This window comes from Lepus europaeus, chromosome 2 (genome assembly GCF_033115175.1).
Source record: "Lepus europaeus isolate LE1 chromosome 2, mLepTim1.pri, whole genome shotgun sequence".
In the NCBI taxonomy this organism is placed as follows: domain Eukaryota; kingdom Metazoa; phylum Chordata; class Mammalia; order Lagomorpha; family Leporidae; genus Lepus; species Lepus europaeus.
In genome coordinates, this window is record NC_084828.1 from 153,949,723 (window position 1) to 153,964,302 (window position 14,580).

The 14,580-nt window shown below is 35.7% G+C and overlaps 1 protein-coding gene across 4 annotated transcripts in view; it reads right to left on the reverse strand.

Moving 5' to 3' along the window:
* Positions 1 to 14,580, reverse strand: part of SATB1 (SATB homeobox 1) — a 79,877-nt gene that overhangs the window by 41,066 nt on the left and 24,231 nt on the right. For all 4 annotated transcript variants that reach the window (XM_062215143.1, XM_062215150.1, XM_062215164.1 and 1 more), the window contains exons 6-7: positions 9,462 to 9,573; positions 6,758 to 7,212 (exon numbers count right to left, since the gene is read on the reverse strand). In XM_062215143.1, coding sequence (XP_062071127.1) covers positions 6,758 to 7,212; positions 9,462 to 9,573 — 567 coding nt within the window. The remainder of the gene's footprint in view (positions 1 to 6,757; positions 7,213 to 9,461; positions 9,574 to 14,580) is intronic.

The following is a 14,580-nucleotide window of genomic DNA, read 5'->3' on the forward strand; positions in this document are numbered from 1 at the left end:
ACCATGCCCTGGCTGGCCAGCGGTGATCCTTCCCCACTCAGTAGAAAATGAACCGGTCAGAGGCATTCATTCTCCATAGGAATAGAGTTACAATTGAAGTGGTGGAAAAGACAGTCTCAATTGTATTCTTAATTTTATTAAGCATCTGCTTTACATATACGATAAACTGAAACTGCTTAATTGGTCTCCTTCCTTTGAGTAGCTTAACTTGCCATGAATTCTTTCACAGAGAGAGGATCTAGGGAAGTTCAGAATAAATGAAATCCTCAATAATACAACAGCATTGAGCTGTGTAGTTCACAGGCTGCCTAGACAAAGGCAGTGGAATGCCAACAGCCTGATTTGTAAAGATAGAGAGCCATTACCAGAGAATAAGTAGAACTTTCACATCAAAAAATGAGATGTAACAAATTCTAACAAAGGAGAAAAAAATACTTTTACTTAAGCATCACTTAGGACTCATGCTCTATTTTCATAGTCAGTGTGTAAGTTATTCCTTAATCTTCAAACTGTAAACTAAATGACACCAAGTGACATTTTAATAATACTAACTCAGATTATTCTAAAAACACTCTTGCTATACCATTCCACTGGCTCTCAGACTGATATTTTGAACTTCAAAAACCACAGATAACATCTGAAATATGTAACTAGTCTTCCACATTGTAAAAACTCATCATAGCATGCCAAGGAAAAGAATATCCTAAATTTTCTGTAATCATAAAATTTCTTTGAGAATACAAATGATTATTTAGTGATAGAGAAGAATTTATAAACCCATTATAAAACCCCTTTAATGTACCTTTTTCCCCTAAAAAATTCAGCATTAAATTTTCAACTAATTTTTTGTTAACATTTAAAAGAACTCTTTCAAAAAACAGGTGGCTTTTCCCAATGTGTTAAAGTATAGAAAAAATTTTTCTGTTTCATAAGGGCTGAGCAACCCTTGTCCTTTTGGTCTTGTACATGAAATAATGCTTTGGAATGCCAAGACACATCTGTTTTCTTCACTTAGCTGGTATCAGCTTCTTGTAACATAGCTCAAAATAAAATTTTGTCAAGATTTCTATATAATTTGCAAATCTACTTTCCAATAATGTTCAGGAATGGCTACTGGGTATATTTCAGGGAGGGAAGGTTAAGTGTCTTCCTAAAGCACTAGAGCACAAGGCTACAACATCTGAGGTCTCTTCATGGTTTCCTAGAAGTGCAAACCTGGTTTTGTTTTCAAAATTTCTCAAGGATAATGTACCATATTGCCTAAATGTAAGAGTTGAGTGCAGACAGTTTAAAAGTACTGTCCACTTTGAAAATGATTTATAAGCTTGTATTAAAAGAAAGCCACCATCACAACCAAGGGGCCCAGGAGTCCATTTGAAAGAAGTCTCTCACTTGTTCTATTGCAACCAAAGCCTGAAATTGAACCTAAACTTTCAGCTTTGTCCTAAGAAATGTGACTGAAGAATGAAGTCATATCCTTTTATTGATGATAACAAGGAATGCTACTATTGTGTCTACACAAGAGCAAAACCCAGTCAATCCAACTAAAATTCAGTTAAAAAAGGAGTCAATCATCCAGCTATTTAATCTGTACAAGGTCAACGAAATCAAGCTGGGTCATATTGAAATCAAAATATGCAGATCTCAAAAAAAGTTTGAAAATAGGTGCAATAAAATAGCCTTGCTCTCCACCCCTTCCTGCCAAATTTTATGTTTAACAATGTGCTTGCCAAAGCAATATATGTATATTAACTACACAGAAACAGATGCTAACATTCAGCATATATGTTATAATATCCTGGAGTATAATAATCTGATATTCATTTTTATTATTCCAGCATAACTATAGGTGTTTGATATATTTACTAAATGGGTTAATTATGTACAGATGGACCAAAAAAGAAAAAAAAAATTCCAAGTAGGTGGTAGAAATTAAGAACAAGATATGCCACCCGTAGCTAGATCCTACCAGTGATTTTAGTACTCGGGGAGGGCCTTCAATGGAAAGTTATGTGGCACTTTGTGTGATGTTTTATTATATTAATTGTACAGTGATTTTTTATAAAAACAGATTAGGGTAAAATATATCATATAAACAATTGGGATATTATATTTGAGAAGTCTGAAATTAGACATTTTAAAAATCTTAAATCGTAAAGTAATCTATCACACATTTCCTGAGGCAGCGGAGGATTCCATATAGTGAAACACACACACACACACGAAAAATACCTAATAATAGTAAGTCAAGTCTTGCTAAAATGAGACTAAGTCATCCATGTATGGATTACAGCAGAAGACACCACGGGGCCTGGGGAAGAATTTAGGAAGTTCTCCACCCATCTTTCGATGTTGGCATGACATCCCATTTAAGTACACAGATGTTTTAGGGGCAAAGCATTTATATCAACTTCAGTTAATTATTCTACTGAGAGAAGTGCAGCTCATCTGCCTGGAGTATGTTGATGGTCTGAAGAGATGTTTCAAACCCTGGGACACTCAAGAAGCCAGTGTAGACAGTCTCATGTGTTTTAGAAACCTTCTGGGTTTTGTGGGGTTTTTTTTTTTTAGGCCCAGAGCTTTCAATGAGGGGAGTGCCCCCTGGTGGAAATGCTTGAAAAAATTGTTTAAAAAGTTTTGATTAGTGCTAATTAGAAAACAAAACAGATCATGGCACTTTACAGTAATTCTGCATGCAAAATGACTGCTATCAGAACCCAGGAATGCTGTCTGAATCCCATTCAGGTCGTTAATTGAATAGTTGCATTTCTGGATTCAAGATGTATGCAGCTCATTTCCCATTTCCCAAAGATGAAAATACAGTACAGATTTGCCAAGCTAGGTCAAGGTAATTTGTAGTAATCCCCCATGGTGGATAGTAAGAGGGACCTCTTAACAAAAATCCTTTCTCATGCTAAAATGTAGCATGTCAAGGCAAGTATGTATCTAAGTTACTTGCTATCATAGAATATGCTGATACACCAGGATTAAAACTATCATCAGCACTGTGCACAATAGTTGCTCAATAAATTTGTTGAGCTAAATTTAACAAAATAATTAGTCTTTTTTTTGTTTTCCTGAAAAGAACGTGAGAATTTGTATAGTATGCAGGAAGTTACCAGCACCTCATGAATATCAACTTTATTGGAAATAGGAAGCTGCCTTTCCTTGGAACTTTGCATGTTACAGATAATTAGATGTCTGGTGTATATATGACAACACAAAATCATTCCACATTGTTACATCATGGTTAAGTGAGAATCATAATTTTTTTTTTCAATTAAACAGTGGATTATCTGACAAATTCCTAAACCTTTTTTTCACATTTCAGAAACAGTTTATTAAGTTATTAGAAGTAAAATTCATTAGAAATTGTAAAAGAAAGAAAAGAAACCTTCAACAAATATTATCAGTACTTCCAAAAGCTAATTGTGAATTCTTTAAAAGAGCAGATAAGTGAAAGAGACAGCCAATCTGAACAAAACGTCTGTCTGGCCTCCCGTTTGTCTCCTCTTTGAACATAATCAGTGATTCAAATAGATTTTTATCAGCTTCATGGAACTTCAAAGCCCTCAGAGAGAAAATATGACTTGATGAAACCTCTCTCCTACAAAGAAAACAGGCAGAAAAGATTACCGGCCTCTGTTTTGTGAATTTTTAATCACATGTCCAGGTGAAAGACTATTTTCAAACTCTACCTACTACATTGGACTCATGCCAAGTAAGTTTTAAGTAGACACCATTTATCTCTGTCCTCTGCTAAGCTAATCGAGAACTGTCACATAGGGGTAATAGCACCTTTTTACCTTTTATTCAATAGTGATATGGATAGTGGACTTTTCTTAAATTACACTGTGAAGAATTATAGGAACACAGCAGCAATTTCTGTTAGACTTAAGCAGGCAAATTTCTCTCCACCACATAATTTACAGAACTCAAATTCAATAAAACATTACATGATGGACCATTACGGTTATCAGTTTTGAATAATCCATCTTCATTCTTTATTTTACTGGAAAATAAAGTGTGCCAAAGACCAGAGGAGGGGAAGAAAAAGGGAAAAATGCCAAAGTGGAAGCAGAATTAAACTCTGGGTTTTATTTAAAAAAAAAAAAAAACAAAAAAACAAAGGGCATTAAAGAATATATTTTCTTGAATCATAACCTTTAAATAGTAGTGTTACAGAGAGGTAAATTGAAAAGTATAAATCTAGAAGCTTTGGCAATTACTTTTAGCCACAGGTTTCCATTAAGACACCAAGTAGGCATTCTGAATGAATGACATATGCAAAAAGCTGATGTGTTCAATAGCAATTAAAGAACATATGCCCATCAATTCAGGGGGAAAATTCCTTAAAGCAAGTAATTACATAAATTTCACCATAAATTTCCAGAAAAGGTAGATTTAAAAAAATAGTAACATGTGAAAGTCTTGAGAAGGTTCTATGTTAATTTAGGAAACCCTAGTATGATGATGAGAAAATTCTCCATTAAGAATTGAAACCTGAAATCCAAGATTTTAAAGTTATAGAGAGGTGTCAATGACCAAAATAATTCTCAGTTTAAAGCAGTGCTATCTCTCATATTAATATTTTAACATATTGTTTATAGGGTACAATGTATTTATGCAACAATATCATATAACTTTGCATTTGTATGTACATATTTTACATTAATTTTTTTAAAGTTGGAGTTGGAAAAGCACATTGTAAAACATGCACACAAATGTGTGATGTGCAATTTAACTCTGCAGAGCTCTTTGTCTATACATATGCATTAGCATGTGTATTTTCGTACTCCACACTCACACCATACTCTCACTCTGCACCTGCTTTTATTGAAATGCATACACTTTGAAATAAACACACTACATGCATTCATATGAATGCATAATCACTAAAATAAATGCAGCTGTGTGTGTGCGTGTCTGTGTGGTTTTTACATGCATGCTTGCGTGTGCAAACACTTGTTCTCAAAGAGTGAACACTTAAATATACATGTAAAGTCACTCTTATTTAAATCAAACCGCTTTCAAGTATTGTTCTACATCTACTTCTACTGAGAAGTACCGATAGTCGATGTAAAGGTTCAAAACCAATCCCCTTTATAAACCAGGACTCCAAATAATTTTTTGGTAATGATTTTTTCAAATTGACTTCATTAGTAAGGAGCTCTCTGTATCTAGCTACACCAGGTTTTCCTTCTCAAAAAGTAAGTTACTGTTTTTGATGTTAACTAGAGAAATAACTATTTTTCTAAAGGGATAAATATGGCATAAAAAGAGAAAAAAATTCTGTCCTTTCTGCATGACAAATCCTAAACATATTCATGTAATTTGTCTGTGTAAGAACCAAAAGCACCACAAGGTCAACTCTTCATAGCAATGGCTACTGCAATATAATCCAAAGCAAGGAAAAACTACAATGATGGCTGGTGATGATTCTCTTGGCATTCTTCATCTTATAAAATACACTGTCCTTTGTGCTGTAAGAAATAACTATTTGCTCAATTGAAAAACTATATATCTGTATGTAAATCTATGTCGTTTGTGTCGATGTCAGTGTTGACTTAGTTTGTCCAATGTTCAATTCAACAAGCATTACTGGACTTTGATGTAGAGACTTATTTTTTGTCTAGTGCTGAAAGCTACTAGTAGTTACTTTAATTACAAAACTAAAGCAAAACTACCAGAAAAAGGAATATCTAGAGGGTTGCCTTTGATTCACTAATTTTATATTTTTAACAATTACCCCTCAACTGAATATGGGTTTGGTACTAAATTTATTAGCTAATAGTGAACAGTTTTTAAAATGTAAAAATATGGAACTAGGTAAAACCATATAATTTTAACTTGAGACATAACCTTATACAACCACTCTTTTAAAAACAAATGATGTAGAAAAACACAGATGAAGAAACGTTTACAACACTGAATTAAAGGCTTTGTCAGGTCCTCTACCTCCCAATCTAGTCAAGGCAAGCCAAAAATAAGTCACAGCTGGGATTCTGCTAGGTATGGAAACTGCCAACAAGGAATTAATCCTAGAATATATTTGTACCAGAATTTTATTATCATTAAGTAATAAACAAAAAAAAATATATTTGAGAGGAAAGCATGACAGGCCAAAAACAAACAAAACAAATTGACAAAAGAAAGAACAGTGGTAAAACAAGAAAGTTAAAAAAAATTATGTCCTCATTCTAATCAAAGTTACAGTTCTTTTGTTTTTTTAGTATGCCTTGGCCAAAAAGAAACATCATATATATCATTCTGCTTTCCAAAAAAAAAAAAAAAAAAAAAAAAAAAAACCCTCATTCACAGTTTAATAGAATCAATTTGTCTAGGGCATCTTAAGCGAAATATCTCATGATTCCTCGTATCATGTATCTCCTATTTTCCCCTGTCCCTGTTAACATCTCTACAGGAATTTTCCCAAGAGGACAAAGGTGCTTTTACTACTAAGTTTATGGTTCCTTTTTATGAAGGTACAAGGTAGTGCCAGTTTGAAAGATCTTTGATATTTATTTTTTCAAGTCCCCTGAATAGGGATCACTCTGTACATAGCATTGCCCTGATACAGACAAAAAAAGGAAGAATAAAATCTAAGTGCTACCTGTAACAAGCAACAAGATTACATGCAGGAAAAGACATACGTTAGTACAGAAGAAACGAACACACAGTATAAAGTGGACTAACAAATGGAGAGACAGAAAAGGGGAGAGAGAGTGGGATGATTTACACAAAGAACAAAACTGACCTGAGTTCTGTTAAAAGCCACACGTGCAAATACTGCCTGGGAGATTCCTGCGCGTTTCAGTTCATCACGTACCCACTGGTAGATTTCGGAAGACACCTCTGTGTTGGTTGAAACCTGTTGCTCCAAAGGCTTATTCATAGATCTACTGACAGGGGGAGGATGGTTCAAGTATTGTTGGTTTAAGGACTGCTGGGCTAAGAGTCTATTCACTGCATACTGCTGGTTCAGCAGCTGAGCCATCACCAGCTGCTGGTTGACCAACTGAGGACTGATAGGCGTTGATACAAGCCCAGGATGCAGGTTTGGAAGAGGGGTCCGGACAGAGGGTTGGCTGCCATGGGAAAGCTGTGCGGGGGACGGAGGCTGCTCGGCTGTGTTCCCTGGGACCGGCTGCTGGCCAAAGTTCACATGGTTGGCACCTTGCTGGGATAGTTCAGAAAGACTATCCATTTCAACTACAGTGGAAAAAAAGTAAAATCATGTTCAGCGAACAATGATGGATGCTGATAAGGCTTCTGATAATTTTGTAAACAAGAGGAGACAGCAGGCACAGACCACACCAATGGTCCAAGGAAAGCAAGACAGTTTCAAGATGGAACTCACCAGGCTGTGTGTGTGTTTTCCTCTTCTGAACAATTCCATAAACTTTGAAATTAGAAGAACATTCTGATCTCATTTTTTAAAAAATGTTAGATTTACAACATAAAATAAAACATATACAAATTCTTTGCAACTAGCTTTAGGGTCAACTGTTATTCACTCTCACTTTTTACAACAATACATTTATACACAATGTTTATTTTAAAATAACTTCTAAAAATAAGCTAATGATAACAAATTACTAAAGAAAATTTACAAATATTTTCTCATAATATATATTAACTTTTACACTGTAGGCCAAAGATATCAAAGGAAAAAGATGACAGAAACTGTTACCAATGTTCAATTTTCAGAGTAGTGGATATAATAAATAAAAATGAGTATAATAATAAGTAATAACAACAGAGTGTATATTGAACACTGTGCTGAGTATCTTATTTAGTTCTAACCATGGGCATTAAGCATCTGTAACTATCTCTTAGAAGTAAGCAAGGTATTATATGGCAAGGCAGTAAGCCAGTGTTGCTAAGATCCAAATGTTTTTTCCAGAAGCTATCGCTACCACCAGAGACCAAAGATAAATCTTGTGAGGAAGGAGTGGAGAGTCATTCTGGTACATGGTAATGCTGTCATGATGGTCATGATGTTATAATTTATCCCCACTTCCCCAGAATAAATGCTTCTCCCTTGAGTAGATCCCTCAGGTAGATTGGCTTAGAGTTGGCTTTTAAGTAAGTATGTCAATGCTCTGCTACTACAAGAAGGAGACTGGGTTGGTGCTCTTGTCCTGCAAGTCTGATTATGGATCATAGACAAGTAGCTAAGTCTTTCCAAATCGTACACCACACAGCACTTCTCAAGTGTAGCCTCTAGTTTGACTTTAATCATCATTTCTCTGTTCATTAAATATGCAGGTTTTATATTTAGTGGAACTTACCATATTGCTATAGTCACTGATACACGTAAAATATAACTAAGAATTAGGGAAGAAACCTTCACTTTCTACCACTGATATCAGCCCAAGTGGGCCATTCACAGAGAATAGTAATTCAAGCAATTATTCCAAAAATGATGCATTGTCTTCATTACAGTCCTAAGCTATAAAAGGCAAAGGATCTGTTTTGGTAGATGGATGGCTTTTCTTCAAATATTAAAAGCTAAAACATGCTCAAAATTTGGGTTCTCTTGTCTCTTAAAATCTACAGGAAAAATTATTACTGTTGTTATTATTAAAAGAATGTAATGGAAGTAAACAGAAATAGACAAAGCAAGGCATAATGTTATGCATATTGAACATCCAGTTCCTCCATTTATTCTAAAATATATTATTTGGAAGGTACAAGTACGTGAAAGAAAACATTAATAGAAATTAAAACATTAACCTTAATCACAGTGTTTGCTTTTGTGAACACTAACAAACTCAATAGGGAGAAGATGCCATAATCTAAAATGCTCACATGCAATCTATCATTTTACACTGAAAATAATTTTAATGTATTTCCTGTGCAACAAATACTGACCTAAAGTTACATGTTAAGATCGGATGTTATTTTGGAATTAAAACTTTAGAAATGATGCAATGATTTTTCTGGTAAGGAAATATGCCCACCAAAGCACTCATCTATGGAGACCAGGGGCTAAAGGTATGAAAATCACTTGATCTCAACTGTGGAAACTATAAATATAATTTAATTTTACAAGCGTAATCTCCTTAAAAACTGGGTGTAAAAATAGGATCTTCCTATTTCTCTCAAACAAAAACAGAAAGCTTAAAAGCGTGATTTATCTCAGAGAAATCACAGCTAATATTAGTTATTCAAGGCTTGGTTAGGTCTTCACTGAGATGTTAAAAACTGACAGCTCCCCTCCTCACGCCTCGATTTCCTGCATGTCTGACAACCAAGTCAGTTTGGCTGATTTAAACACAAACATTTATTGAATTTAATTATCTCATTATACTCATACCCACTCCCCACCCTCAAAGAAACATTCTAAATTGATTTCTAATTGGGCAATCAAAAGACCTGGCTTTAGATGTGACTTTGATAAAACCCAAATGACATGTAATGGTATGTAGCCACTGCTGCAACAGTTTTTTGCTTACCCATCATATCTTTTGTCTTCTTGAAATGTTTGTACCACCTTCCAAATTCTTGACATTTTGCTGCTGAGACATTTGCATAGTAAGTGCTGTTCACAATGGAAGAAATCATACTCTGCATGAAGAGGGGGAAGAACATTTGTAATACATAGCAGCACAAGATGGAACACAGAATTGTAGAAACTATATTTTTTAAAATCAACTGAGTACCAATACATTCATTTCACACTTTAGCCTAAAGCTTTGACTTTTTTTTTTATCTGACAGGTAGAATTAGACAGTGAGAGAGAGACACAGCGAGAAGAGTCTTCCTTCCGTTGGTTCACTCCCCAAATGGCCACTTCCGATGGCTCTGTGCCGATCCGAAGCCAGGAGCCAGGTGCTTCCTCCCGGTCTCCCATGCGGGTGCAGGGCCCAAGCACTTGGGCCATCCTCCACTGCCCTCCTGGGCCACAGCAGAGAGCTGGACTGGAAGAGGAGCAACCGGGACTAGAACCCGGCGCCCATATAGGATGCTGGCACCACAGGCGGAGGATTAACCACGTGAGCCACGGCACCGGCCCCAAGCTTTGGCTTCTTAAAATAAGACCATGCAGTACTTATTTAAGTAGAAAGCAACAGTCCACTGAGACTAGTATAAAGCTATCAAATTCACAGACTTTACTCTAAACATTTATCAAATCTCCATCAATGTCATCTAATCCTAGGCTGACAAACTTTCACTGATCCCAATAAATCCAAATTCTTGAAGATGACTTTATGATTGCAACTCAAAAATACATGCTACTTCCTGGTTTAGTGACAACTCCCTCTACATCCTTACTACTCAAAGTATGCTCCAGGGACCAGCAATATGGGCATCACCTAGAAGCTTATTAAAAATACAGAATCTTGGGGCCAGTATAATGGCATATTAGATAAAGCCACCTGTGATACCAGCATCCCGTCTGGGTTCTGGATCGTGTCCTGGCTGCTCCACTTCCAAGCCAGCTCCCTGCTAATGGCCTGGAAAAAACAGTGGAAGGGAGACCTGGACGAAGCTCCTGGCTCCTGGCTTTCGCCTGGCTTTGGCTTGGCTCAGCCCTGACTGTTGCAGCTATCTGGGGAGTGAACCAGCAACAGATGGAAGATTCTCTCTCTCTCTCTCTCTCAAGGACTCTTTCAAACAAATAAATCTTTTAAAAAAAGAAAGAAAAGAGAATCTTGGGTCTGAGCCCAAAACAAGGTATCTGCATTTTACCAAGATTCCCAAGGGATGCACATATACAATAAGTTTGAGAAACATCACTTGTACTTTCCATTCTTATTTGGATTTGAGTTAGAGCTGTGTTAACAACGTTCAAAGGTTAACATTACAACATTTGAGAATAAACAGTCTATTCACAGAGATCTTCTATTAGATGAAAAACATTCTGCAGTCTTACTGTTGGCTTCTAGTAAAGCCTGAGTTTTGATTTTCAAACTGATCATATAAAGTTATGCATTTCATGCCTACTAATATCTCCAGGATACCACAGAAAAGAAAATGACCTATTTTGTCACTTTTCTCTATTCCAGTCTTGAAAATACTCAAGCATTTAACACATAAAAATGAAGACAAGAATGATTTTAGTGTGTTACTAGGAGGAAAGTTTTTTTAAAGTCATTTTCAACAAAGAAAAATGTTTTCTCCCCAGTAAATTTTGGTTATGGTTAATATCAGTGATGTTATTCATGATTCTTTTCGAACATAACACACATATTCTCTAGTAGCAGCTAAATTAATTTCGTATTGAGTCTTAGAAACAATCAGACTTCGCAGCACCAATCCATCCCTCACCCTATGTGTCGAAAGAAGAGACTTTACATTTCAGACTTCAGTTGCTCTTTGGGGAAACAGTTTACAGAAGGCAGTATTTGCAGACAAGCAGCAAACAACCAGAATGGCCAGTTTGGGGACAGAAGTAATTTTATATCATTATCATCTTTTTTTTAAATGGATACAGAAAATGATTTTATTCAACTTACAAATTAACAGAGAAATAGTAAGGTGTTAAAACCATTTTAAGTGAGAATCCACAGCAGATACATATATAGAAATGCTTCAATGAATATAATAGACAACAGCTTTTTTGGTGGGATGGTTTACATCCCTATCTTAAAAAAATAATTATGTTAATACACACAATCATTTGTATAACCAATGGTTTTCTAAATTTTGAAGAATTTCAAAATAGCTCAAAGGCAAAGTTCAAAGTGCAGATCACTATAGATGAGATAACGAGGAAGTAGGCACTAGGTATACCTCTAGCATTTAATTCTAAATTCCTAATTTAATATCTAGCACTTAATTTTGAAGTCTTCCATAATTTTGTCTGAAAGAATTCAGAAGTAAGGTGATATGAAAAAGTCAGAGAACAATGCATTGATTATATTTAATTGTTACCATCATAGAAACAACTAACATTGAGTGCCTAAGGTGTTTGAATGTTCAATTTTATTTAATTTTCAGAACAAAAATTTTTAGGTTAATATTTATTGTGGTTTTGTACTGTAACCCATCTTTACTCCACATAGAAGGAGGTGTTAAAGTTCAAACTTCAGGTACACGAGAGATATCTTATTTGGTAATATGGTCCTTGTAGATGTAACTAGGATGTACATTAAGATGAGAATTAATGATGAACGCTCAATCCAATATAGCTTTATAGCATTATCTTCTTTAAGCAACTTCTAATATAAAGTTCTTTTTGGTTATCATGTGCACATTTCCATGATATGTAAATTTGGGGGCTCTCTAAAGGAATTCCAGCGAAGGATAGTTAGAATTGTATTATTTATGTAAAACATGGCTATCGTTCCTAAAAAGTACTTGTGATGAAAATTTTTTGACACTTCCTAGTTTATAGTCATTTTCGCCTTTCATTTCCCTAAAAAGGCATTCTTAATGTGCTCCTGATGCTCTGCCATTAATCCAATAGCTTGCAATTTCACTAAGAGCCTCCCACAGTCCACAGTGCAAAAAGACACTCAGTAAGGTTGCCAAAACCACAGAGATTACCTGATCCAGTTAACAATCCGTCAGCTGCAATCTCACTCGGTTGCAATAATGGATCAATAAATTCAGGCACTAATAAAACTATTAAGATCACTGATGGATAATGGTGATTCTGCAAATGGATGATAGCTGATATTCTTTCTCATTTGGTCCAATTTTTAAAAACTATTACTCTTTATCTAGACATTCTGACAGTTTTCTTTTTTAAGAGTCCTCTTTGATTTTGTTCCTTTTTTTTTTTTTTTTTTAATTTGACAGGTAGAGTTATAGACAGTGAGAGAGAGGGAGAGAAAGATCTTCCTTCTGTTGGTTCACTCCCCAAATGGCCGCTACCGATGGCTCTGCGCCAATCCAAAGCCAGGAGCCAGGTGCTTCCTCCCGGTCTCCCATGCGGGTGCAGGGCCCAAGCACTTGGGCCATCCTCTACTGCCCTCCAGGCCACAGCAGAAAGCTGGATTGGAAGAGAAGCAACTGGGACTAGAACCCGGTGCCCATATGGGATGCTGGCGCTGCAGGCGGAGGATTAACCAAGTGAGCCACGGCGCCGGCCCCTCTGAAGTTTCTTACAGTACATACCAGGGTACTTCAAAAAGTTTGAAGAAGATGGAATTATAAGTTGAGCAAAATTTTATTTTGGTCCAAAGAATTTTAGAAATTCACACATAATTTTTTCATAATATGAACTTTCTGTAAACTTTCTGAAGATCCCTTATATGCAAAGATTTCACATTTTTGGACCAAAATAAAGTTATCTTTTAATTCAACTTCCCATGAATCTTCTGAAGTACCCTCATACAAGTTTTTTTCATAGTTTATGTCCTCCTTTTTAGAAATGTATGGACTACCCAAATTTTGTTGCAGTTTTGGGACAAATATTCAATCCATTTCAGTTTGCCAACAGCTTTATACAATGCCGTTTGCTTTTTATTGCACATCTAATAGATGACTTGCTGGTATAACGGATAAAAAGATGGATAAGATATAGCCTCTGCCTACAAGAAATTTATTGCTCACTAAGAAGACAGGTACATAAACACATTGTTTCAATTTAATGTGCTTTTGTACACCAACGTTGGAAAATATACTGGGGGAGGCGGGGAGAAGAACTCACATTGTTTGTGTGGGAAAAAAAGTCTGAAGTATTTTTATAAAACTAGAGCCCATATGTAATAGTGCTATGTAGTTCATTATTATCCATATGTGGAAAATCATATCCATATGTGCATTATAGTCAAAGCTTCTCTCTGCCCTTGTTTAACCCTAAATTGGTAGGCTCTGTCCTCGAGTGATTTCTCTGGACAGTTTCTGCACTGTCAAGTGCTATGTACTTAGGAAACTCTGATTAATGTAAATATTAGTCTAAGCAAGACATAAATCAAAAGGCTAGACGACAGGTTATGCACACCAAAGTAACGTTCTGTTTTCTCTATCTTTCTATGCTTTTGGGGGTCTGGGAAATATTGCAGGTAACCTGGTGTCACCTCTATCTTTATTGGAGCAATATTCATAATCTTACAATTACATTGCTCATATAGCCACTTCATGCGGTCTTTCTTTTCCTTGTGTTGAAATCTTTATTGACGACTTGGGCATGGCAACTGAGAACACTAGTGACTTCCAGTGGCAGTGAGACATACTCCTAAACCTTGAAGTGCACATGACTTCCAAAACTGTAATCTTGAATTTGGAAAAAAAAAAAAAGACACACATCGTTGTGATAATACAAATAAGAGAAAGTCAAGGTTAGCAGTACTTTTCTAGGTGGTGGAAGATGTAGAGAGGGTGACCAAGTTCCACGTTTTAAAAGAGAAAGGTTTGGGATTCTCATGCCAGTCAAAAAGCAGTACTAGCTTAAAAAAGACTGCACTAAACTGTGAGTCCATACATGTCTGGGTTCAGTATTATTTTCCAGCCCAATGTCTGGCATATATCAAATATGCATTAAATGTTTGTCTGACAAATCAAAACAGAATACAAATAAATCTGCATTCAAGTGAAAGATATGTCACACACTGGAGGTGTGACTTGTGTCAATTAATGGATCCTTCGATCACAATTCACTATGCTGACTGGGAAAGACGTTAG